Source organism: Cervus canadensis, chromosome 23, assembly GCF_019320065.1.
Source record: "Cervus canadensis isolate Bull #8, Minnesota chromosome 23, ASM1932006v1, whole genome shotgun sequence".
Lineage (NCBI taxonomy): Eukaryota > Metazoa > Chordata > Mammalia > Artiodactyla > Cervidae > Cervus > Cervus canadensis.
In genome coordinates this window covers 24,142,977-24,169,494 of record NC_057408.1, presented here as the reverse complement: position 1 = coordinate 24,169,494, position 26,518 = coordinate 24,142,977, and the positions used below count along the sequence as shown (strand labels likewise).

General features: G+C 41.8%; 1 protein-coding gene across 1 annotated transcript in view; it reads left to right on the top strand.

Moving 5' to 3' along the window:
• Positions 1 to 4,488: 4,488 nt before the first annotated feature.
• Positions 4,489 to 26,518, top strand: part of DOK6 (docking protein 6) — a 388,678-nt gene continuing 366,648 nt past the window's right edge. The window contains exon 1 of the mRNA XM_043444411.1: positions 4,489 to 4,816. Within this exon, the coding sequence (XP_043300346.1) occupies positions 4,751 to 4,816 (66 nt within the window). The 5' untranslated portion in view covers positions 4,489 to 4,750. The remainder of the gene's footprint in view (positions 4,817 to 26,518) is intronic.

Here is a 26,518-nt window from a genome sequence, read left to right as displayed (position 1 = left end):
CTGAGAACATTAAAAAACATCAGTTCTTGGCTCCTTTTTCTTTAATGGTCCTTTCTTCAATTTATCTCTCTCCTCTCTCTTTTTACTAAATAGGAAGAAGAAAGGGGCTGCCCCACCAATACTTTGCCTGGAAATCTTATCTTGATAACACAGTTTATGAGCTATATTTTCCTAGTTTCCACATAGTTGCAAAAAGGTGTATTCTAAGTTTCCTTCCACTACCTAATCAGAATGCTCCTTCCTCTTATTTCCAATATTTTCCTTGCTTTATTTTAAGATCTCATGCACATGGTCTTCAGTCTCCAAAATTTTGCAGTGTGTGCAAGTTACTTTAAGCGTTCACCAATACTCTCCTCAAGACCACTGATGGATTCCAAAGCCATTCCCCAATTATACAGTTTTGGCTTAAGGCAGTACCCTACTTCCAGGTAACAAAATCTGTTTTATTTATCCATTTATGCATAACAATAATAACGTACCCCCTGAATTAGCAGATGGAGACAAGCATTTGTTATCTTACTACTTGTGTTATTTAGAAACAGCTAGCAGCAACTTAGGTGGCTGACTGTCTTTGGGTCTTTCTCCAATTGTCCACCTGGGTGGTGTCTTTAAAGGCTTCCCTGGGGAGAATCCATGTGTGAGGTAGGTCACCTTGGCTGCTGGAAAGCCTGAGAAGGTCTACCTCCAGGTTTATTTACACGGGCCTCTCCATAGGGTTGCTTTACATTGTGGCAGCTGGTTTCCCCAAGGGCGAGCCTCCAACCAAGATCACCCAAGAGAGAAGCCACAGTCTTTTATAACTTAATCTAGGAAGGACACACCATCACTTCTGCCATTCTATCCACTAGAAGTTAATAAAAGTATCCAGCCCAGACTCAGATGGTGGATTACATGTACCATCAAGCCAAGAGATGGGGATCTTGAGGTCCCGGTTTAGACGATGGGTACTATAGTGATAAAAGTGTGAACAGTGTGCAATTTTGGGTAACTAATATAGAAATAGGAGCACACATGTATCTTGTCTTATACAGCCAACAATAACAATGGAAAGATAAGCCCCAAACTGATAAAAACAGCTTCCTAAAAAGAGAAGTAGAAAATAGAAGGAAGGGACAGAAATCAGAGCTATTATCTCTCAATGCACCTTGTTGGGTAGGTTTGAATTTTGAAATCTGTAAATATTTCACATAATGAAACCTCAAAAGAAAAGAAACAATCCTTAAATATCGAACCTGTCAACATTCATTTGAACTGGAAATATTTGTACAACCTGAGAATGTTTCTAAGATTTATTCCTAAAAGTGTTTCATTTCTCAATAACTGAAAAGCATAGAATCAGTGGCAAAAAGAACAAGCTGGTAACCAGATTATGGGAAATGAATTTCATTTGCCATTAAAAGGAACAAAGGTTCCTAGAAGACATAATGGATTCCAGGTCCTGAGTTGGAAATGTGCAAGATGAGCCTGAGATATCTTGTGATTGATCACAGCAAAGCTATTAAGGTTCATGGGAAACTGACAGAAAACACAAAAAGCCTCCACTGAAGCAGCTCCTTTTGGTCAAGGATGGAGGAATTCAAACAGCCAAAAGAATTTGCACTGTGTTGGGTTGACATATCACATACACAAAACACCATCTTTGATGGTATTCTAAAGTGAGCAGAGTTTCCTTCTGTGTTTGTTATAACCTAGTCAATATTTCTGGGGGAAAAAACTAAAAAGGTTGATAAAGGTTAAGAATCAAGCATATTCCCTGCCTTTCTTACAAGGAATCTATTTCAGGGCAGTCCTGTAGTTTGCAAAGGAAAGTTTTGTAAGAAAATAATTCATAAATGCAGGAATGAAATCAAATCAGAAAATCACAGCATTGCAATCTGTAAGAATGTATCTAAACAGTGATCACCAGAGGCCGCAAAGCCATTCAGTGGAAGTTTGAAGCAGAATCTTGTAATGTATGGATCAGGCTGACAAGACTTGATTTCTCCAATAAATGGGAGCATCAGACATATTGTTACCCTTTATGTGATTCAGTAGGATATATACAACACCTCATAAATTATTCTTGAAAATAAAAAGAAGAATGTACTCAAATGTCTAAGTCACATTACTAGTTTGAGACTTAGGTGACTAAAATAAATGATGCCATGAGAATACAAGCAACCAATCCAGATCTGGAAAAATTTACATGACAAATTTATACAGCATAGCCTAGTGTTTTCAGGAGGCAAACAAACAGTATAGAAAGAAGGGGAGGAAATTTTGTTGTAGACACACACATATACATACACACACAAATTACTATACCAGCTATCTAAGAATCAAAAGTAAACACAGGAAAATAGTTAAATCATATTAGGGCATTATAGAGACCTACATAAGCGTATGAACAAAGGCATCATCTTTCCATAATCTCTAAAAGCCAGAGCTACCACCCTTACCTTATCTTTGAGTATGCCCTAAGATTGTTGCTGAAACAAAATTAATCCCTGACTTCAAACAGCTTACAATTGGTTTGTGGAAACCAATTACTATATAAATGATCGTGGAAGTTAGTGGTCAGGGAAATTACTGTGGACACAAAACCTTGAAATTGTGCCTCTGAAACTGAACATCTCCGAGCTTCAGTTTCCTCATCTATTAAATGGCAAGTCTCCTTGGGTTGCAAAGAGGACTGAATGTATTTCAAGTATCTGCAAATCTAAAACAGTCTTCAGATAAAGAAAAGCAATAATAGCCATGTAGTATATGAAAACAGGAGCAAATGGGGCTTCTCAGCTGGCCCTAGTGGTAAAGAGCCTTCCTGTCAATGCAGAAGACCCAAGAGATGTGGGTTCCATCCCTGGGTTGGGAAGATCCCCTGGAGAAGGAAATGGCAACCCACTCCAGTATGCTTGCCTGGAGAACCCCATGGACAGAGGAGCACAACAGGCTGCAGTTCATGGGGGTCACAAAAAGTCCAACACAGCTGAAGAGATTTAGCTCCTATGGACTAGGAAACACGCTCCAGGTGTTTGGAGAAGGGAAATGACACGGAGTTAATAGGGAGTTTATGCAAGTTTTCTGGAAAGGTCAGAATTTGAGCTCATTCCAGAGTGATAGCCTAAGAAATACTGCCATGTGATTGGATATATTGATACCTGCCTAGCACCTAGTCCTCTGCATGGCTGATTCTTCAAACAGTGCTGGCTACATAAGTGAGCAGATAGGAACAGTGTGCTGTTTAGACAAGTTAAGCGTTTCCATCAGGTTATAATGATTTTAGATGGAGACTCTTGCTAATGTCTGGACAAAAATCACCCTTGGGGCATCCATTCAGTAGGGTGAAGGGCGTGTTACTTTATCCTGCAAATTTTAGTATTTTTCTCCCCTCAATCAAGTCGTTTCCTTTCTCTCTTACTATTATGTTCCCAACAGGGCTAAGAATATTTATCTGAGAACTTGGAAAAATACTGCTCACCCAAATAAGCAGAAATAAACACCATCTTTTGAAGTTATAGTCAATATTGACTCTTTATAAAATAAAGGAGTCACTTAGAAAAATTTCAATCTTGATACATTTTTTCCTTAATTAGAAACATCCTTACCTACTAAGGTATTAAATATCCTTTCCCGTGGCACAAATCCATATATTGCCTCCAGCCAACATTTGATACTCCGTCGTTTTTCCTCCAATCTTATCAAACAATTTTTAGCTTAAGATTTCGTTTACAACAGAAAAGAGCCTACTTAAATGTCATGTGTTCCTACATTAAGGGGACAAAGTTCTTCGTTGCTTTGTTGAGTGGAACGTTTCAATGAATCATTTGCATCCACCGGGAGCAGCTATGGTCTCCATTTCCTCTAGAAGACGGGGAGCCACAAGCCACTTTTAGCCACGGTTCAGGAAAACGCGGGCACACATCAGTCCAGTCCAGGGCCAGCCGCCTCTTCGGGAGAGGACGTCGGCGGCCGGCGCCTCGCCTGATCGCTCCAGTCTCCCCAGCAGCCGAGGGAGTAGACACATGCGCACGATCGGTCTCTTTGTGTGCACCGGGAAGGGCTCGGCGTCGATTTTATACTTCCTAACGGGGCGCAGACCGGGCACGCGAGCGTGTGCGGCAGGAATCAAGTCGCCTTGTAAACGCGGCCCCCGAAACAAACGATTGTCTCGCCCCCCTCCTCGGCCTATCTTCCCGGGAAGCATACCCTCCCCCCCACCTCCGCCACGGGGTCCCCGGGGTCCAGCCCGGGGCGTGGAGAGCCAGAGCCGGGGGTAGAACCCCGCGCCCGGGGAGAGCGCGGCGGGCCCCGGCTGCCGGGGTGGGAGCGGGGCGCGGGGCGGCGGGAGGAGCGCGGCGCCCGAGCCGCGAGTGATGAAGCGCGTCTGGCGAGCGTCTCCGGGCCCCGCCGCCGCGCGGGCCGCGGGGAGGGAGGCGCGCGGGCGAGTCGGCCCGCCCCCCCGGCCGGCCCCTCCCCGGCGCGGGTGCGCTCCGGCCGGCGCCGCGCCGCCGAGGGAGCCGCCGGCCCGAGGGTGCTGGCCGGGGGCGGCGGCGGCGGCGCGCGGCGGGGGCGGAGGTGAGGACCGGGACGCGGAGGGCGCGCGCGGCTCGCGGCGCCGGGCCGCCTTCGCTCCCCGCCCGCGGTCGCCCCGCCACCCCACCCGCGTCCCCGGCGGCGGGAGCTCGGGGGCGGCCGGCTGCATGCGAGACCTGCGCGGACCCCGCGGCGGACGGCGGCGGCTCTCGACCCGGGGAAGCCGAGCGCACCGACCATGGCCTCCAACTTTAACGACATAGTCAAGCAGGGCTACGTGAAAATCCGCAGCAGGAAGCTGGGGGTGAGTCGCCCGCGCGGCTTTCTCGTCCCCGGCGCCCGTTTGGCGCGGCTGGCGGTGGGGGGCGGGGAGAGGTGACCCACGCGGGGACGGAGGCGGACAGGGACCCGGCTCCCCTGCGCACGGCCCGCTTGTTGCTCGGCCGGGCTGGGGGCCCGCACCTGCCTCGGGGGGCGCGGGGTGGGGGGCTCGGAGATGGGGCGAGGGCGCCGGTAGCACCCGGATCCGCATCCTCCGGTGCGCGGCGCTGGTTCAGACCCAGACTGAGAAGTCGCCTGGACGAAAGGATGATCAGTTCCGAGATGGATGCACCCCGGGCGGGGGGTTACACTCAGAGCATCCACAGGGCTCTGATCTCGGGAAGTGTGCGCCTTCGGGGTACAGCTGTTCGGTGTGCAGGGCGTGGACACACGCTCCTGTGAGTGTGTATCCAGAATCGTCACCGTTTCCCAGTCCCCGCTGCCCCAGCCCATTTCCAATTTCTCTTTCGATGCCTGGCTAGCGCCCCGCGGCCCTGCGGGGCGAGCCGGCGAGTTTTGCGGCTGCCCTCGGGCAGGCTCCCCGGCTCGCGGTGCGCCGGGACAGGTGGACCTGCGCCCGGGTGTGCGCGCCAGGTGTGTGTTCACGGCCGCTGACCCCGGAGCCTCGGCAGCCGAAAAGTTTCTGGAGGCCCACTCACGGTCTTTTGAAAGATGCTCTGCCCGATTTGGGAGAGCGACAGTGTAGACCCTTGAGGGTTGTAAAAACTTCACTAGTGACCGGAGGAGGAGGTAAGAGGAACGCGTAGATGGTGGTAGAGGACCGGGATGTGGACTGGAGGGAGCCGGAGGCGGGGGTGGGGGTGGGGGTCACCGGGGCCGAGCACTGCCCCGACTGGGCGGACTTGGGGGTGTGGGTGCGGAGCGGCGGGGTCGGAGCGCCGGGAGGGGGTCCCTTGGGGGAGCGCGACGTGGAGTTGAGCACGTGACACCCACCGGGCCGGGCCGGTCCAGGGCGCGAGGGACGCTCCATGTGCGGAGGGCAGGGTGCCCGTTTTGCGGATTCCCTGGATGTCTCTCCGCCTCACTCTTCTCCGAGTTCCAGTTCTGCGGAGCTCCGGGATCCTGGGGCCACGCGGCCTTGACCGAGAACATTCCTTGCTTTCTTTGCTGAAGGGATGAGCACTCTTAACTTGGAGAGGGAGGGAGAACTTCGTTTATTTTCTCATTAAAAGAAAAGGAAGGAAGGGGACGGAAAGGAAAGGAAAAAGGAGAAGGTAAATGCTAGATATTTAATATATCGTTGGAAAACTAAGGTAGGGCAGAGTCCCTAAAAGAAGGATCGCCCGCACCCAGGAGCCGCTGCCTGGCCGGCTGGTGGGCGCAGATGCCGGGCCGGAGGAAGGGGCCAGGCTGACTTGCCTGTGGGTGCTGCCCCTGCTGGCTTCACTTTGGAGATGGGGGCGGTAACCCAAGGACACACGGGACCCCTTCTCGAGCCCCGGCAGATTCGTCCAAGAGGGGAGCACAGAGCAGGTTGATGACCCTTCCCCCCCCTCCCCCGCAAGCCTGGCGCCCCAGCCGGCGGGAGAGGGCGGGCGCCCTGGGCCACGTTTCGGGGCTCCTCTGGCTAGAGGAGCGCGCCTCGTTCTTTCCCGGAGAGGCAGGGAAGAACCCCCCGGGAAAAGCTGCGCGCGGCCGGGACACGGTACTTCCATGTGTGGCCCCCGGAGCCATCAGCCGATACAGGAGGTGCGGAGCTAGAGCGTGGGGCTGGGACGGGAGAGAAGGGTTTCAGGAACTTGACCTTTGACGCCCTTTGCTCTCCCACAGGGCGCCTGCTCAGCACTCTGGCCCCTCTCCTTGAATTTTCCATTGTCTGACACCTCACACGCTATAAGCTGATGGGTGATTTCAGCCCCCTCGGGGAGACGGCGTCTGGTTGCACAGTTACCCTGTATGTGAAAATCAGAATAAGGAGCAGAGCGCTGAGAAACCCCCTCCTTGCGCACTTGGCCTTGGAGTCTGTAGGATTCCTCCCCCGTCAGAACTTTCCAGGATTTCCTACAATTAAAACCGAATTTGCTACTTAATTATAAGATAGGATCCAGGGGAAGGGTACCGAACGCTTCTTGGGTAACTATGACATTTGCAGCCTTTGAAATGTCCTCTTAGATCACCAGACACAGCTTCCCCGCTAAAGATGGGTGCCAATGTTCATTTCCTTTCCAAAGCCTCTCTTTCCATACTCACTGCTAGAACCATGCATGTGTAAAGGACCCAGGAAACAGTAAAAGCATGTTTATGTTCAGAGGACTTGCTTTTGTGTTCCATTTCTGCTTGAGAAATACGAACTTCAGAGGTTGGTGTTGAAACAGTTTTGCTTGGTTTTAATAGTAAATCAAAATATTAAGCTACATTAGCCTTGACTGTTTTGGAAAATATTACTTAAACTTTAGAAACTTTTCTATTCAGAATATGCTAGTATTCAAAAGAGGGAGTTCAAATGACAGAATGTGATTCTGTAAAGCTTAGTAAGTTTTAAATGGGTCCCTTAAGATAGTTAAAACAGTAAGTGAATATTGTGCGCCTCAAAAATGAAAATGTATAGTCATACCCTAAATCAGAGATATAGGAATTATCTAAGCATTCATTTTCATAGTTAATAACACATATTCCTAATTTTATGGACTCAGAACTATGAGCTTTTGTAAGCAAAATATTTTTAACTCAGCAGATACATCATAGTTCTTTGACGGGTTAAGTTTCAAAATAGAAATCTAATTAAATATGCACAGATATTTGATTTACTATGGGTAGAAGACATGCTTTCAGGAAACAAGTTTTATAGTATTCTAAGGGGAGGGAGAAGGGCTAGGTATGAGGCTAATCCTATCAGAGATAAAAAGGATGACATGCAAATATATTTTGAGATAAAATGTTTAATATGCCCTTCACTCTTAGTGCTTATTGTTATGCTGAATGAGGGCAGAAAAGCACTTCCTGCCCTCTACCTCCTGGGGCAACTTTTCCAGAAGTGCTTCCGGGTCAGGTCAGTGTCTGAAAGGGCCCCTGCCCTGTGTCTTTTAATAGAAACTAGTGCTACCTGTTGTGGATCAAGTGGTAAATGTTAAACATTTTTTTGTTTGCTTTGAAATTTGTCGCCACTCAATCAGTTTTTCTTCCATTTAGGAAAATAATTTTGTGAAGAAAATAGAATCATTTTCCTGAATTTTACTTTTGCCCTTTAAAAATATGCTTGTTAAATCACTGTATCTTTAAAAGTGTTATTAAAAATATAATGACATGACTCATAAAGAATCATTTCTTTAAATTCTGTATTATTTTTCATTGTAATACATTACTGTTTCTATAATATATTTTCATGTTGCAGGATTTAAAAGCCTTTACAGTAGTTTAGTTCTTCTCACTGTGTTATCTGTTGCATGATTAATGTTATAATTCACGGGATACCACGGTGGCCAGTATTTTCTTTTTAAAGAAAAGAGTACTTAAAAACTCTAATAAAAATAAACAAAGCAAATGCATGTTGGTCAGTTTTGTTTATTTCTTAGCCTTGATTATCTGTTTTTCTTCTGACCTCTAACAGGTTAAGTTTAATCAACAAGGCATACATTACAAAATACCCAAGCTGTTCTTGGTTTGCAGATAGAACACCATCACTGAAACTTAGTCACTTTATACTTAGCCTATTGACTCTAAAAATATAGCAGCAGTAAATGCAGCTTAGTGGAATGACATCACATCATTACCATCACTGTCGTCAGCGCACAGGTTCCAGACTGCAAACAGGCTACCATGATTCGGAAACTTGACTACCTCTAGGCTCTCACGTCGTTGTTCTCAAGGAATTTTATTCAAATACATCAACGTGTGTATTCACAGGCGGGTGTTCACAGATAGTATTTTAGTAGCTTTTTTCTAGTTCGTAGTAGTCAGGTGAGAGCTTGGCTTGGTACGTGTGGGAATTGAAGGAGGGTCTCAGGATAGGGTGGTATTACACATTCAACAAATGGTTAAATAATTATGCAGCACCTACTGTTTGTCAGGTTGTATACACTGGGTATGTGTGTGTGAATATTCTTTAGAGTCAGGTCGTATTAAGTCAGGGTTATTATTAACAGTAAGTGGGGCTTCCCAGGTGGCGCTAGTGGTGAAGAACCCACCTACCAATGCAGGAGATGTATAGTGACATGGGTTTGATCCCTGGGTGGGGAAGATCCCCTGGAGGCGGGCATGGCAACTCACTCCAGTATTCTTGCCTGGGAAATCCCATGGACAGAGGAGCCTGGGGGGCTACAGTTCATGGGGGCGCAGAGAGTTGAACCCGACTGGAGTGACCTAGCACAGCACAGCATCTTCTCCATGACCACTCCTCATGGTGCATTAGGGCAGGGGTATAGCAAGCCCCCTACGTAAGAACGAGGTCCATTCCGACAGTGCTGGTAAGTCCAGTTTGTTCCTAAGTTCAACAAAGTTAGCCTCGATACCCAACCAATATAATCGGCTATATACTACTGTGTGGTGATAGTTTATAATACTTTTCATACAAATAATACATAAAAAACACACAAAAGAGAAACCATTTTTGACCTTACAGTACAGTATCTTGAAAAGTACAGTAGTTCAACAACTGTCACACAGGGGCACACTGGCGTCTTTGAAAGTTTGCAACTTTGAAGGTTCACATGTAGGGGACTTACGGTAATCACTGTGTCCCCACCTGGCCGGAGAGGGAGCAGGTGAAAGTGGGGCAGGCTTCTGGAGTGTCTGATGAGCAGCGGCTTGATGGGCTCATCATCTGTTGAGGCTTTCTCTTCTGCATAGTCTCCGTTTGCTAGAACAACCAATCATGGATTCGTCTGTCCCTTGCCCTCTTTCCCTCCTGGATTAAAACCTCAAGACACCCCCATGCCTTGTCTGATGATTATTTGTCTGCTTCTTGTAAACTCTTCTGAGCGTTCCTGCCCTTTTACAAACAGCTTTTACCTGATGATGGAAGAGAGTAGGTTTTCATGAGAGATGTTTCCTGAAAATTTATCCCTTTATAGAATCTCCACAAATGGGAACTTTCGTGTGTGCATTTGCATATTTTTGGTCCCTAGAGCATTTAAAAATTTTTCTGGTCTCCCGTATCTCTAGAAACTGTTTTGTGAAAAGAGATTATGTCATGTATGAAATGCATTACCAGTTTGCCAAGGATTACATATAATAAATATATTTAATATAAGATATAGGCATAATAATTTTGACCACTCAACAGTTTGAAAGAACTTTCAGGATCATTACCACAGGTATGAGTTCTCAATCTAAGGATTTAAGACGTGGAAGTTGTATTGGGTACCTTTAAATCCTTACTCATTTGTGAATATTGTATATGCTAGACATTTTGCTTTCTGAAGTGGATCTGTTATATACATGATGATTTATTATTTATCTCATTCTCATTAAATATGGATTTAGAAGGTATAAAATTCTAATTATTTCAGCTCTGTATTTTTTGTTAGAGTATAATTGCTTTACATTGTTGTGTTATTTTTTGCTATACACTGAAGTGAGTCAGCTATATGTATACCTATATCTCCTCCCTTCTCCCTCCCCTCTAGTTCTACCCATCTAGGTCATCACAGAGCACAGAGCCGAACTCTCTGTGTAATATTCAGGTTTTTATTCATGGTGACTGTTATGTATGTGTTTAATGTTAGGTGTACATGCCGCTTATTTCTCTCTCTGTCTATAAGTCTCACTTGTTCTTAGAATTTTAGAGTAGAAATAGTCTTGTATACCATCTATTCAGTTTCTGTATATTAATTTGTTTGTAGCCATATGTGTATATGACATTTTAGCTATCCTAAGAAACTCTATTATCTGCATTAGTGAGATTTTTTTTTTTCCTTTTTGAAACATTCCTACCTATGCATATGGGCATGACTAAGTTTTTTTTTGTTTGTTTTTGTTTTTCATTTTCAAACCTTAAAGCCAAAAAGCAAAGAAAATAAAAGTAAGCCTATCTGTAAAAACCAAATGAAAACATTTTGCTGAATTTTAATATGAAATGATTATGCCCATGCAATACCTGGGGGAAGTCATTAAATCAGGGGTGAGATATGAGAGTTCACATCTCATCTTTTGTATTGATAGGTTTATGTGTGACTGCTGGCAAAGTGAAAGTGAAGTTGTTCAGTCATGCCTAACTCTGCGACCCTGTGGACTGTAGCGTACCAGGCTCCTCCATCCATGGGATTCTCCAGGCAAGAACACAGGAGTGGGTTGCCATTTCCTTCTCCAGGAGTTCTTCCCGACTTAGGTATCGAACCCCGATCTCCTGCATTGCAGGCATACGCTTTACCCTCTGAGCCACCAGGGGAGGTCTGACTGCTGGCAAGGTGAACTTTAAAAGATGGTGCCCCCTCAGATACCAAAGATTATGCTCAGCACTCAGGGAGATCTTGCAGATGACCAAAGTAAATTGTACGTAGGGTAACCAAACAGTGGTCACCATCTCTATAAGTTTTAGATTCCCAGTTTCCTTAAGAGTATTTCAGAGGTGCTCTGTAAAGGTTGACATCGTGGATGAGTATAAAATAATGTAAAAGAATAGTTTAATCTGAAGTCTATGTATTTGAAATAGTGGCCATTGTTTTGAAGTATTTTTATTCTAACGTCTTGTTCCAGTTGGATCATAATAAGCCATATGAGTTGGAGAAGGAAATGGCAACCCACACCAGTATTCTTGCCTGGAAAATTTCCACGGACAGAGGAACCTGGCAGGCTACGTACAGTCCATGGGGTTGCCCAGGGTCAGACATGACTGGGTGATTGAGCACACAAACTTATTGCATTGATCAGATCACAATATATGCATATGAAATCATTATGATGTACACCTTAAACTTATACAATACTATATGTCAATTATATCTCAGTAAAGCTAGAAAAACTGCTGTGTAGTAAGAGGATCTATGCCACAATAAGGAGTCTCTATACTGGTATTTCTCCAGTCCACTTTGAATGTCCATGATTTCATTTCCATTGCACCATCTAAAACCCAGATGATCTCTGGGTCAAAACCCAAAATTTCAAAAATTGACAGTGTTCTGGTAGAATTTAAAATTCTTTAAAAATATTTAAATCTGTTTATTTTATCATTACCTTTATTTATGAAAAATAGTCTTTTATTTAAGGTTGTTATACAAAAGCTTATGTTTGAAATAACCTGGTGGAAAGTGAGTTTATTTGAAGAAAAACACAACTAAAAAATAATACACATTTACTGAGATCTGGCAAATCAAGGGGTGACACAGTTATTCAGCAAGAGGTACCCAATGTCTTTAACATCAGACAGCACTGAAATATACTGTGAACGCTAAGAGGCTGGGGTCAGTTATTTGTTTATTTTTGTAGCCAGCTGCTTTTAAGTGGCAGGAATTGAACTATGCATACTTAAATGATGTTCCTTTTCTTTTCTTAGTTTCTTTATTTTTTAAAATTGACTATATGTCATTCTCACTTATATTTGTAAATGTTTAAATATATGATGTATTACATGTGTAAACATGTATAGTTATTTTTCTCTTGATTATTTTGTAAATATGAAATACATTTTCTGACCATTAACTAACCTTTAAAATATGCATGTGTATATGTCTGTGAATGTACGTATGTACACATACTTAAATACATGCATATATATGTTGTTTATTAAGTAGAATATGTATATATTTCCAAATGAGTTGTTAGCCCTCATTCGTGCTGAATTGTTATTTTCCCTAACAATGTAAAGGCACCTAGCCCTACTCCAGGAGAATAAAATGTTCATAAAATGTCTTATATTTATTATATAAATTGTACATCTTCACATTATACTTTTATTTGGAAAAGTGTTTGGTATTAGTTTAAAATTGAATTTTAATGTATCTTTTAAAAATTACAACTTTTAAAGGGTGGCAGCCAGTAAAAGAAAATTCTATATCTCTGTCTATATAAGTCTGGTAAAACTTTTCACATGTTATTCAAGAAAAAGAATGAAAACATACTTTTGACATATTTGAACTTGCCTAGAAAGCTATGCCTTTCATTTAACCTACTAGGAAAAAGGAATTATATCTCTCAGTGCTTTAAGGACCCTTGGGACTGTGCTGTAGAAAGGACCCATGTCATTTTACCGATGCTTTTATCAACCTCATTACACTTTGGAATCTTTAAGTATTACCTTTGTAACTGTCTGAACCACCAGGGAAGCCCCCAAAAGTGTTAGTTGCTCAGTCATGTCCAATTCTTTGTGACTCCATGGATTATAGCCTGCTAGGCTCCTCTGTCCATGGGATTCTCCAGGCAAGAATACTTGCTTGGGTAGCCATTCCCTTCTCCAGGGGACCTTCCCGACCCAGGGATTGAATCTAGGTCTCTTGCATTGCAGACAGATTCTTTACCATCTGAACCACCAGTTCAGTTCAGTTCAGACGCTCAGTTGTGTCTGACTCTTTGTGACCCCATGGATTGCAGCACGCCAGGCCTCCCTGTCCATCACCAACTCCCGGGTTTAACCAAACTCATGTCCATTGAGTTGGTGATGCCATCCAACCATCTCATCCTGTCTTCCCCTTCTCTTCCCACCCTCAATCTTTCCCAGCATCAGGATCTTTTCCAATGAGTCAGTTCTTCGCATCAGGTGGCCAAAGTATTGGAGTTTCAGCTTCAGCATCAGTCCTTCCAATGAATATTCAGAACTGATTTCCTATAGGATGGACTGGTTGAACCTCCTTGCTGTCTAAGGAACTCTCAGGAGTCTTTTCCAACACTGCATTTCAAAAGCATCAATTCTTCGGTGCTCAGCTTTCTTTACAGTCCTACTCTCACATCCATACATGACTACTGGAAAAACCATAGCTTTGACTAGATCGACCTTTCAGGAGAGCCTCAAATAAAAGTACATCCAGGTACAAATCATAGTGTATAACTTTAAGGTACCAAATTTAAGTATAAGTATGAAATGTACTCTTCTGTACATTTAGAACGTAGCAACTGTTTACAACTCCAAAGGCTGCTTAACACATATACTGTTGCTCCTGATACTTTGCACAGTTCTGTACATTACTTAGCCCTTGATTTAAAAAATGGTTCTCAATATTTGTGAGGGACTGCATATTGGCGTCCCCAGGATGGGTATGGAACATTGAGGTAAAGGACCAGACTAAAGAGGCTTGCAGTATCCTGAGGATCTGGAAAGTCACTTATGTGTTTACAAGAAAGGTTAAACGTTCATTCTCAAATTAGCAACATCCACGAATCTTGGGTGTGTAAAAAGAATTGCAGTCAAGTAGGACTTTTGGCAAGGAGACCAAATAGGAGTGAGTTTTAGTGTCTTGGAAAAACACTAGTAATTCTAGTGACTAGCTCTGATTAAGAATCACTGACATAGAAGTATTTTTTCTCCTCAGCATGGAGAAGAACCAGTTCTTCAACTTACTGTTGTTTGCATTGAGAAGTCAGCCATCAGTCATAGTTACCTTTTGAGAAGGGTTGGTCTTTTTTCTTCTGGCCACTTGTAACTTTCTTTTTTCCTGGTTTTCGGGGGTTTGCTGTGAAATGTGGAGGTGCAGTGTTTATTCTGTTCATTATTTGGGGATGTATAGTGTTGCTTATTCCATAGCTTGATATCTTCCTGCAGCTCTGAAAGATGATCTACCATTACTCTTTCACACATTAATTCTGTCCGTTCTTTCTCCTTCATCGCTCACATGTTAAATCGTTTGTACCACACATCCTGTGCCTTTTGGTTTTTTCCTTCTTTTTCCATAGTTTTGTGTCTCAGAGATTCAAGATAGATGTTTACTACAGACAGTCCTTCCAGTTCACTATTTTCTATTCAACTGTGAAAACTGTGGTTTTTACCTGGTTCTCTAGCCTGCTGTTCCTGATTTGAGGTAATAAAATATTAAATAAATGTTTTCCCATCTGAATCAGCCAGTGTCAGCTTTGATCACAACTAGTAGCAACTAAGACACCCAGCAGATAAGACAGCATTATTGGAAGTGATGCAGTTAAATTTTAAAATATACTTAAATCCAATATATGCTAAATATATTCTAAAGTAACTAATTTTTAGAGCATTGATGATTAAGTAATTGTCCTTAGCAATATGTAGATGCTAGAATTCGTTTTCTGCTGTAGTCACTCCTAGCGTGGGCATTTAGAGCATATTTAGTGAATTACTCTGTTCATCCATGGAGAAGTTTAGGAGCTTTGATGGATGCATACATTTAGACCATATAATTAAGAAAAAGGTTTTTATAATATACCCAACAAATTTTTGACAAAGATATAAAAGCAATTTAATGAAGAAAGGATATCTTTCAAACAAATATGCTGGGAAAAATTGGACATCCATAGGCAAAAAAATGAATCTCAACATAAACCTCACACCTTATAGCTCAAAACAGATTACTGATTAAAGTGTAAAAAGTAAAATTATGAAATTTGTAACAAAACATAAAAGAACTTTGGGAACTAGGACTGGGCAAAGAGTCCTTAGACTTGACACGAAAGTGTGACTCTTAAAAGGAAAGCTTGATAAATTAATTCCATCAAAATTAAAAAACTTTTGTTTTATGAAAGAGCCTGTTTAGAGAATTTTAAAAAGCTATGGGGGGGGGATTATTTACAAACTACATGTCTCTAACAGATAACATGAATAAAAAACTCTTAAAACTGTAAGTTAAATTTAAAAAACAACAGTTCAATTAGGAAATGGGCAAAAAACCTGAACTGATATTTCGCAAAAGTTGATAAACACATGAACAGATGTCAACATTAGCCATTAGTGAAATGCAGATTAAAAGCATCATGAGTTATCAGTAAATACCTATTGGAAAGGCTAAAATGGAAAACAGTGACAACACCAAATACCAGCAGGAGACAGAAAAAACCTGAATCACTCATACACTGCTGTTGCGGATGTGATTTTGTTCAGACGCTCTTGAAACAATGTGGCAGTTTTTTAAACTATGCAAGGGCCATACTGCCATCAGCAGTACCATTGGTAACCTGTCCCAGGGAAATGAAGACTTTTGTTCACATGCGAACCATACAAATGTTCATAGCAGCTTTGTTTTAAATATCCCCGAACTGAAAACAAGCCAGATATCCATCACTGGATAAATGGTTAAACTAGGACATCCTCATCATGTAATACTACTAACCGATAAAAAAGATTAAACACTTGTTACCACCTAAAGATGAATCTTGAGAGAATTATATTGAGTGGAAAAAAAAAAATCCCCAAAGGTTATACACTCTGTGATTTCATTTGTGTAACATCCATATGTCTTCTTCAGAAAATATCTGTTTAAGTCCTTTGCCCATTTCTAACAGTGTTGTTAGGTTTTATTTTGGATGTTAACCCCTTATCAGATAAATGATTGGGAAATATTTTCTCCCATTTCATAGTTTGCTTTTTTATTTTGTTGACGGTTTCTTTTGCTGTGCAGAAGCTTGTTTAGTTTGAAACAGACTTCCTCTCTTTCTTTGAATTGTGAAAAATACAAATGTTGACTATCTTGCAGTTGCAAGTGAGTGTTCTCTGTGAAGGAGGCTTATATGAGCTAGGTTTGCCCACAGGACACCTTAATTACTAGGAGCCAAGCGGCTTGAATACTCCTTTGACTGTGGGAGCAAACAGCAATGAAAACTTCCCTGCCTTTGCTTCTGAACTCGAAGTGAGCCACCTTGTCCAAATTTTAGAACATGCCATTACTTAGAAGAAGATAAAGGTCAGCAACAATTTCAATGGAATTTCTTTTTATATCTCCAGTAAGAGACCACTTGGCTACATTCCCATCCAAAAAGTGCTATTAGCTATTTTGATTCCCAAGATAATACCTCATTGCAGCTCCTTTTTAAATGATAATAAAACTGCCCAGAATACAAAGTAAATGAAGTCCCAAATAAAGCATCTAGGAATAGTTTCAGTTATTATGCTGTCTGATGACAGGTTAATTTCAGTAGCTGGGTAAGACGTGAAGGGGGAACTGTAAGATTACTTTTGAAAAATAGTATGACACCTGAAGCATATGGCTCTCTACAACTCATTTCAGATTCAGAATCAGTGGTGAAGGAAATAATCATTTTTCTATGTAATTAGAATCTGTAACCTATTTGGTACATTTTTCAATTAAAAATATCAAGATTATTTTAAAATATATATTAATGAAGGATATGTTAATATGAAATATATCAAGATGAAGTGGTAAAAAGAAGGAAAAGAAAAAATTGCATCAATGCCTCCAAGTCAGGAGACCATTATGTCTACTACTGTGGGCAAGAATCCCTTAGAAGAAGTAGAGTGGCCCTCACAGTCAACAGAAGAGTCCGAAATGCAGTCTGAAATGCAATCTCAAAAATGACAGAATGATCTCTGTTCATTTCTAAGGCAAACCATTCAACATCACAGTAATCCAAGTCTGTGCCATAGCCACTAATGCTGAAGAAGCTGAAGTCCAACAGTTCTGTGAAGACCTCCAAGACCTTCTAGAGCTAACACCAAAAAAAAAAAAAAAATTATGTCCTTTTCATCATAGGGGACTGGCATGCTGAAGTAGGAAGTATGGGGTCACAAAGAGTCAGACACAACTTAGTGACGGAACAACCTGCAAGTCTAGTAGTGGTCTCTGCTCTGCGGCGTTCTGAAATGAGGAAGACCCAGTGTCAGGCCAGCCTGGCCTGGCACAAAGACGGGCCGTCAATACATCTTTGTTAAATTTTTAGATAAGTTTATTTTCAGAACTGCACTACCAGGGTTTTGATTGACACAAAAGTAGTATTGGCATTGCTGTCTTGGAGGCACTTTGTAATTTTCCTCTTCATAATTAGCCTTAGGAATATCAATTGAATTGCAATACAAAGGCTGTAGGAGGCAATATATCAGCTAGCATATGCCTTCCATCTTACCTAATGGGGTCACAAAGAGTCGGACATGACTGAGCAACTGAACTGAACTGACTGAAAAGATGTTACCCAGTACTTCATTTTTTTCTGGAATATTTTTTAACTTCATCTAAAGACCCTTTCTTGGTGGCTCAGATGGTAAAGCATCTGCCTACAATGCGGGAGACCTGGGTTTGATCCCTGGGCCGAGAAGATCCCCTGGAGAAGGAAATGGCTTCCAGAAGGAAAGATGCTTCCTAGATGAAAAACAATTTCACCCACTCCAGTACTCTTGCCTGGAAAATCCCATGGACAGAGGAGCCTGGTAGGCTACAGTGCATGGGGTCGCAAAGAGTCGGACACGACTGAGTGACTTCACTTTCACTTTAAAGACCCTTTCTGAAAATTCTTTTGAGAAAGCACTAAAATTTAGCTTCTCCAAAGACACACCATGTAACAAAACACCCCAAAGTGCATTTGTTTTTTGAAGAGGATAAGTTTTGTTTAAAGGCTACCAAAATTTAAAATTCAATTCTACAACATCATATATATTTCTTATATTGTGCTGTATTATTTGTTTCAGTTGCTATTTTGACTATGCTTTATGTGTATATTGATTTTTAATATTGGTTGTGAAATTTCAAATAGTTATATGAGTTAGAACCTTGTTATAACTTTTTGAGCAAGAGGAATTTTCCATTAAGAATCATACCAACAACTTGTATTTTTATAGCATTTTACATTTTAAAACATGCTTTTGTGTTTGGTCCCCCTTTAAAATAGCACATTCAACAGCAATGAAACAAGTATACTATCAAGGGTGAAACAGATCACCAGCCCAGGTCGGATGCATGAGACAAGTGCTCAGGGCTGGTGCACTGGGAAGACCCAGAGAGATGGGATGGAGAGGGAGGTGGGAGGGGGGATCGGGATAGGGAACACATGTAAATCCATGGCTGATTCATGTCAATATATGGCAGAAACCACTACAATATTGTAAAGTAATTAGCCTCCAACTAATAAAAATAAATGGAAAAAAATAATAAAATAGCACATTCTTCACTGGGCAGATCAGATATCATCTTTATTCTCTACAGGAAGGTTTTAAGTGAGGTAAGATAAACCACCATGTGTCCAAAAGTGTCATTCTTTTACAGTCATTTCTAGTTTCTTCTCAGAATATCAGTGCCAACCACTGCATACATTTTGAAGACAATGCATTTCACTCTCACCCCAGTAGAGGCTCTCCTCTGGTGTGGCATCCTTGATTAGGACATGGTATGAGTTTTTTCTTTGGACTTTCCTGGTTGCTTGGTGGTAAAGAAACCACTTGCCAGTGCCGGAGACATGGAAAGATCCCTTGGAGGAGGAAATGGCAACCCACTCCAGCATGCTTGCCTGGGAAATGCCTTGGACAGAGGGAGCTGGCGGGCTGCAGTCCACTGGGGTAACAAAGAGTCAGAACACGACTGAACGAATGATACTTTTTCTTTATGACCTATACAAATTATGAAACTCCTGTTTTGTGTACATTTCTTTCAGAGTAGATGAGAGCCATTCAACGTCTCTGTTCCAATACTTTGTCTCCACCGTGTCTGACTCCTAATCTCAAAGGTTATGTCTCCAGGAGGTCCTCAGATCTCATTACCACTTTCCTTGAGCTGCATGTAATCTTCCAGCCTTGAAAGCTTGGTGTGTGCATCACTTTAAATGTGTTGGAGAATTATGAAATTTTCTCCCTTGTCTTTATTGTTAAGTGTGGCTCAGCTGGTAAAGAGTCTCCCCGTGATGCGGGAGACTTGGGTTCAATCCTTGGGTTGGGAAGATCCCCTGAGGAAGGGAATGGCAACCCACTCCAGTACTCTGGCCTGGAGAATCCCATGGACTGCATGTAGTCCATGGAGTCACAAAGAGTCGAACATGACTAAGCAACTTTCACACTGTTTATTGTTAAACATGAAGACCGTTATAAAAAATAGTCCTATACACAGACGCGTCATTCTGAAATAGGTCTTCTTCCGTTTCCTTGATGTTCGCTTTTCTGACATGTCACTTTATGACTTAGTGAAACTGATGGATCCCCTCTTCCAGCAATGACTACATTCCTTTGGTCCCTGAAACAACGCTCCACAAACCTCTGCTTGAGGAAATCTCATTATTTCAGGTTTTCACAAGACTTAAGCCTCAGTTCAAGAGTTCCAGGCTTCGAGCATTAGCACAGGGTCATGGAGAGGACAAGCTCTGGAAGGACCTCTTGTTGAGTCCACTGACTTCCCAACTCTCTATCTCATCTGTAAATTGATTGTCACGTGCCAAAGACAATTCTATAGGGCTACTGTTAGCTGTAAATAAGATAAAATATTCAAAGTGCAGGCACGCAATAGACTGCACACCATTTAACGTATTGACATTAATGTTCTAAATAACAAGCACTGACTTGACTAGCCACAATGAAGACATATCATCATTTTGGAGTATTTAATACATTTCACCTCTTTGGGACAGCACTTCTTTCTTGGCTTTCGGTAACACACTTCACTGGATTTTATATTTGATACACGTGGGAATGTGGCAGGATTTTAATCCAGAGCAATTGCTTGATGAAGGTGTTTTAGACATTTTAGTCTGGCAGAGTGACGCACGTGGACTGATGTGAGTGAAGGCGTGGTAACCAGAGTGAAGCGTGCAGGCTGATCACACCTTGGCTGCACCTGCATCGGGCGGCCCTGCTTCCTTACTGGGGTGCTGAGCCTCCTGGACTTTGATGGCGAGCTCTTCTCTGTCATTCCATGTTTGTATGTTTTTTCTTTCCAACTGTCCGATTTGTTTCAGCTAATAGAAGCACAGGTAGTATCACCCAGAAAGCCCTCCACTCTGGACTTGCCATTACATAGACCTTACCGACTTCCAGCCATAACTGCACCTGCTCAGACCTGCTGTCACGTCCGTGTGGAAGGCGAGGTTGCCCCAAACTGGTGCCTCCCTCTGCTTTTTTGGCCACATCTTCATCTTTCACTGGTTTTTGCTCCTCCCCCCACCCTCCCAGCACCCACCATTGAAAGATGTCTCTCAATCATCTGTTTCTTTTTTTTTTTTCAGTTTTAAACTTTTTTTTAATGATCCGTACAAAGTACATAAACTAATTTTCAAGGGGAAATCATCTGTTTCTTAAACTCAACCTATTCTTAGAATCCTTATTTAGTCCTGAGCCCTACAGTTTTTGGCTTCCCAGGTAGTGCGAGTGGTAAAGAACCTGCTTGCCAATGCAGGAGACATAAGAGATGTGGGTTCGAGCCCTGGGTCAGGAAGATGCCCTGGAAGAGGAAACGGCAAGCCACTCCAATATTCTTGCCTGGAGAATCCCACAGACAGAGGAGCCTGCTACAGTCCGTAGGGTCTCAAAGAGTCAGAAATGATAGAAGCGACTTAGCATGCACTACAGTTTTATTCGTACTTCTCAAAAGATTTCATCTAAAGTAGATATCATTCCAATCCCAAAGAAAGGCAATGCCGAAGAATGTTCAAACTACCACACAATTATACTCATCTCACACACTAGTAAAGTAATACTCAAAATTCTCCAAGTCAGGCTTCAGCAATACATGAACCGTGAACTTCCAGATGTTCAAGCTGGTTTTAGAAAAGGCAGGGAAGCAGAGATCAAATTGCCAACATTCGCTGGATCATCGAAAAAGCAGGAGAGTTCCAGGAAAACATATATTTCTGCTTTATTGACTATGGCAAAGCCTTTGACTGTGTGGGTCACAATACCAGACCACCTGACCTGCCTCTTGAGAAACCTATATGCAGGTCAGGAAGCAACAGTTAGAATGGACATGGAACAACAGACTGGTTCCAAATAGGAAAAGGAGTGTGTCAAGGCTTTATATTGTCACCCTGCTTATTCAACTTATATGCAGACTACATCATGAGAAACGCTGGGCTGGAAGAAGCATAAGCTAAAATCAAGATTGCCAGGAGAAATATCAACAAGCTCAGATATGCAGATGACACCACCCTTATGGCAGAAAGTGAAGAGGAACTAAAAAGCCTCTTGATGAAAGTTGAAGAGGAGAGTGAAAAACTTGGCTTAAAGCTCAACATTCAGAAAACTAAGATCATGGCATCTGGTCCCATCACCTCATGGGAAATAGATGGGGAGACAGTGGAAACAGAGTCAGACTATTTTTTTGGGCTCCAAAATCACTGCAGATGGTGATTGCAGCCATGAAATTAAAAGACACTTACTCTTGGAAGGAAAGTTATGACCAGCCTAGATAGCATATTAAAAAGCAGAGACATTACTTTGTCAACAAAGGTCCATCTAGTCAAGGCTATAGTTTTTCAGTGGTCATGTATGGATGTGAGAGTTGGACTGTAAAGAAAGCTGAGTGCTGAAGAATTGATGCTTTTGAACTGTGGTGCTGGAGAAGACTCTTGAGAGTCCCTTGGACTGCAAGATCCAACCAGTCCATCCTAAAGGAGATCAGTCCCGGGTGTTCATTGGAAGGGTTGATGCTGAAGCTGAAACTCCAATACTTTGGCCACCTCATGCGAAGAGTTAACCCGTTGGAAAAGACCCTGATGCTGGGAGGGATTGGGGGCAGGAGGAGAAGGGGACGACAGAGGAGGAGATGGCTGGATGGCATCACCAACTCAATGGACATGAGTTTGAGTAAACTCCGGGAGTTGGTGATGGACAGGGAGGCCTGGCATGCTGCAGTCCATGGGGTCGCAAAGAGTCAGACACGACTGAGCGAATGAACTGAACTGAACTGAACTGAAAGTAGATATTTAAAACTTTAATCTCATTTCCAATCTCCAGATTGCCATACCCAAATTTTTATGAAAACTTTCCTGCTTATTACCCATACTACATCCCCAATGGAATGAGTCTGCATAGAACATACTGTATTTTTTCCCCAAACCAGCCACTTCATCATATGGAAACATTTAAGTAGATATTTCTATTAACACTGTCAGTCATTTCAAAATGACTCGGTATCAGATCTCAGAGATGGTAATAGCTCTTCCATTTCTCTGAGTCACTGCAGACAACCAAATGCCGTATCTTACTGGTGCTGACTGGGGATGTCTTTGTTTTTTGTGGTCTCTTTTCCAGTTGAAATTCTGCTTCTTTAACTTCAGGCTTAAATGTTGGTGAGATTTTCCAATAGTTCTTTTTACTGCCAGCTCAATTATCCTTGTACTTCTGCCAGATTAATTTTCCTAAATTTCAGTTTGAAACATATAATTCCCCCCTCTGAAATTTTACTAGGGTTCTCATTACCTAGAGTAATAATTAAACTAAAAGTTATAATTCAAAGCTATTGACAATATCTACTATTGTTTCCTTTAGTTTTTTTATTACATAATGTTTCAAACATACTGGAAGCTACATAGAATCATACTACAAACCAACACATGCAGACTACCCATATTTTACCAATCTAATCCTGTATTTTTTGTTTCAATTTTTTTAAGATAGAAAAAATGTTGAGAGTTGAAGACCCATTTGAACCTTTTGCTTTTGACACCCTGAACAACTGTATTCAATATTTATCCATGTTACTACATAGATCTAGTTTATTTCATTGGTTGTATTGTCCTGTATTATATACGTAAACTACACTTCCTTTGTTAATCGACATCACTGAGGTTTTGCTGTTTTGCTATTATAAATGATACTTCAACAAATACACTTATATAATTCTTCCTGATCCCATATATCCAAGTTTCTCCAAGGAGTGTGGTTCGAAGTAGAATTGCAGTTTTTAAAATATGTGCATTTTCACTTGCTTAGGTGTTTTCAGTTTGCTCACAAATAATTGTTGCAGTTGTTCCAGTGAAATGAGAGAACTTACTATAGCACATCCTCAGAAGTAATAGCTATTGTCATATTTCTTTAAATTATGAAAAATTCAAGCAGAGTATATATAACAGTATTAAAAATAATAGTTTGCCATATTTACTTCAGTTTTTTAAAAGTAGAAATAAAATGGGTCAATTTAAGGCCCCTTTTGTATCCCAACACAGGCTTCCCTTGTGGCTCAGCTGGTAAAAAATCCACCTACAATGCAGGAGACCTGGGTTAGATCCCTGGGTTGGTAACATCCCCTGGAGAAGGGAAAGGCTACCCACTCCAGTATTCTGGCCTGGAGAATTCCATGCAATGTATAGTCCATGGGGTCGCAAAGAGTTGGACACAACTGAGCAACTTTCACTTTGTATCCCAACACAGTCACTTCAGAAGTACACTTAGATTTATAATGCTATACATAGTTTCTCTACATTTATTGCATTTCAAAATTTATTTCAATAATACGTATTATTGTTTTGCATAGTTTCAGCTTTGCATGATTGGAATCATACCCTCTGTAACTTCCTGAAAAATATTTATCTTTGCTCAAGATTGTTTTTGAGATTTTAGTCATTTTGATGGAGTTCCTGTTTATTCAGTTTTACTTCTGTACACTGTTCTTTGGTATAAATATCACACCATGTGTATTTCATAGTACAACTGTGCACATTTTTTTATTATTATTATTGGAGTATAGTTGCTTTACAATGTTGTGCAAATTTCTGATGTATGACAATATGAATCAGCTCTATGTACACATATGTCGCCTCCTCCTTGAACCTATTTTCCACTCCCCGCATCCCACCCCTCTGGGTCATCACGGGGCACTGAGCCGAGCTCCCTATGCTAGAAGGCAGCTTCGCGCTAGCTGTCTGTCTTACACATGGCGGTGTGTGTATGTCAGCCTTAACCTCCCAGCTCATCCCGCCCTTCCCGTAACTTCCACACATCCACTCTCTCCATCTGTGTCTCTACTCCTGCTTCGGAACTAGGTTCATCTGTTCCATTTTTCTAGATTCCACACACGTGCACCAACATATGATACTTGTTTTTTCTTACTGACTTAACTTCACTCTGTATGACACACGCTAGCTTCATCCACATCTCTACAAATGACCCAATTTCATTTTTTTTGGTGGCTGAGTAATATTCCATCATATATCTGTACCAGATCTTTATCAATTCATTTTTTTCTAGGTTATATGCTTAGAGGCGGATTTTCTGGGCATGTGTATGCTCAGTCGCTCAGTGGGGTCTGACTCTTTGAAATCCCATGGACTGTAGCCCACCAGGCTCCTCTGTCCATCGAATTTTGTAGGCAAGAATACTGGAATGGGTTGCCATTTCCTTCTCCATTTCTGGGCATAGGTCAACACGAACTAGATTTTGCCAGATTGTTCCCAGATGATCCATCCAGATATATTCTCTTCTGAGTTTGATACCCTCTGCCCTGCTTCCTCACCAACACCTGGTATTTTCAGATGAGACTTTTTCCTCCCATGGGGAAGTGAGTGTGTGAAAGTTACATATTCTCTACAGTTTGAACATGTTTTCATATGTTTGTTGATCAGTTGATATTCCTGGTTTATGAACTATCTCTTCAGTTCCACTGCCCATTTTTCTATGCAACGTTTTTTTCTTAATGGTTCACAAGGGTTCTCATTGTATTTTGAACACTATTCAAATGCAGTTAATAAACTATACAATTATCTTGTCTCATGTTATGACTTGCCTTTAAATTTAGTTATAGTCTCTTGTGTCTTCCTGATATTTTAAATTTTAATGAAATCAAATTTATTTTCTTTATGGCTTATACTCTTTGAGTCTTAAGAATTTACTCCACATGGTAATATAAAACTGCTATGTTTCTATTTTAGTCGGTTTCTTTCATGTATTTATGTATACATTTCAATATTTAATTAACCTGAAGTTAATCCTCATTTTAGGCTTTACATTGGTAATCTATTGGTTTCTGTATGGTGAGCCAATTTTTTCACCTTCATTTATTAAATATTCTTATCCATGAGCTTGTTAAACAGGTCCAATTTTTCATGTCTGCATATATTTCCAACATTTTATTGTATTTACTCTTAATGTACTTTAAAGGTTTTGTTGCTGTTTTGAATGAAATCTTTTTAAGTGAGTTTTTCTAGTTGGTTGACACTTAGAGGAAAGCTATTTTTTTTTTTTTTTTGCATATCTTGGATCTAATGGAATATTGAATGGGTTGAGGTCTTCCTCTGCACAGACACTATCTAGGTGCTCAGGACACATCAAAGCAAAGAGCACGAATCTTGCCTTCAAGGAGCACATTTAATAAGGGGGTCAAAATGAAACACACAGTTGCCATGCAGTCACATGCACCTTTTGCAGGGGAAGATGGTGAAGAAGATAGGAGGGGATTTTGCTACCGAGAACCCAGAAGGCAGCACAGTGGAGGTGACTGAGTTAGTTCTAATGAATGAGGCGGGCTCATCAAGCGGGTGTGGAGAAAGGATTGGGTGAATAACGGAGTAACCTGGGCAGGGCAGAGGTCACAGGATATCTGAGTTTGTGAACCACGAGTGACCCAGCACCACTTGAGTGTAAAGTGTGCTGGAGTGGGGATTTTAGGAGATATTTATAGTAAGTTATGACCGTGATGTGTGTTCATTGATTTTTCAGAAGAGGAGTTTTAAGCAGGCGAGTAATACAATAATAATTGTGCATTTGAGGTGTGAGTTGGCACGATCAATATTGGAAGTGAGGATGCTGTATAGAAATCAAGCCAAAAAATGCAAGAAAGAGCCAGTATAGGCAGCAAAACTAGAGAAGAGCATTGCTGTCGTGGTGCCTTTCGTGTGTTAGCAAACGGGTGGGTTTTCCCACTTCTGGCCTCTTGACTGTATACACTTTGTATGTTACATGCCGTGTAATTTTTGT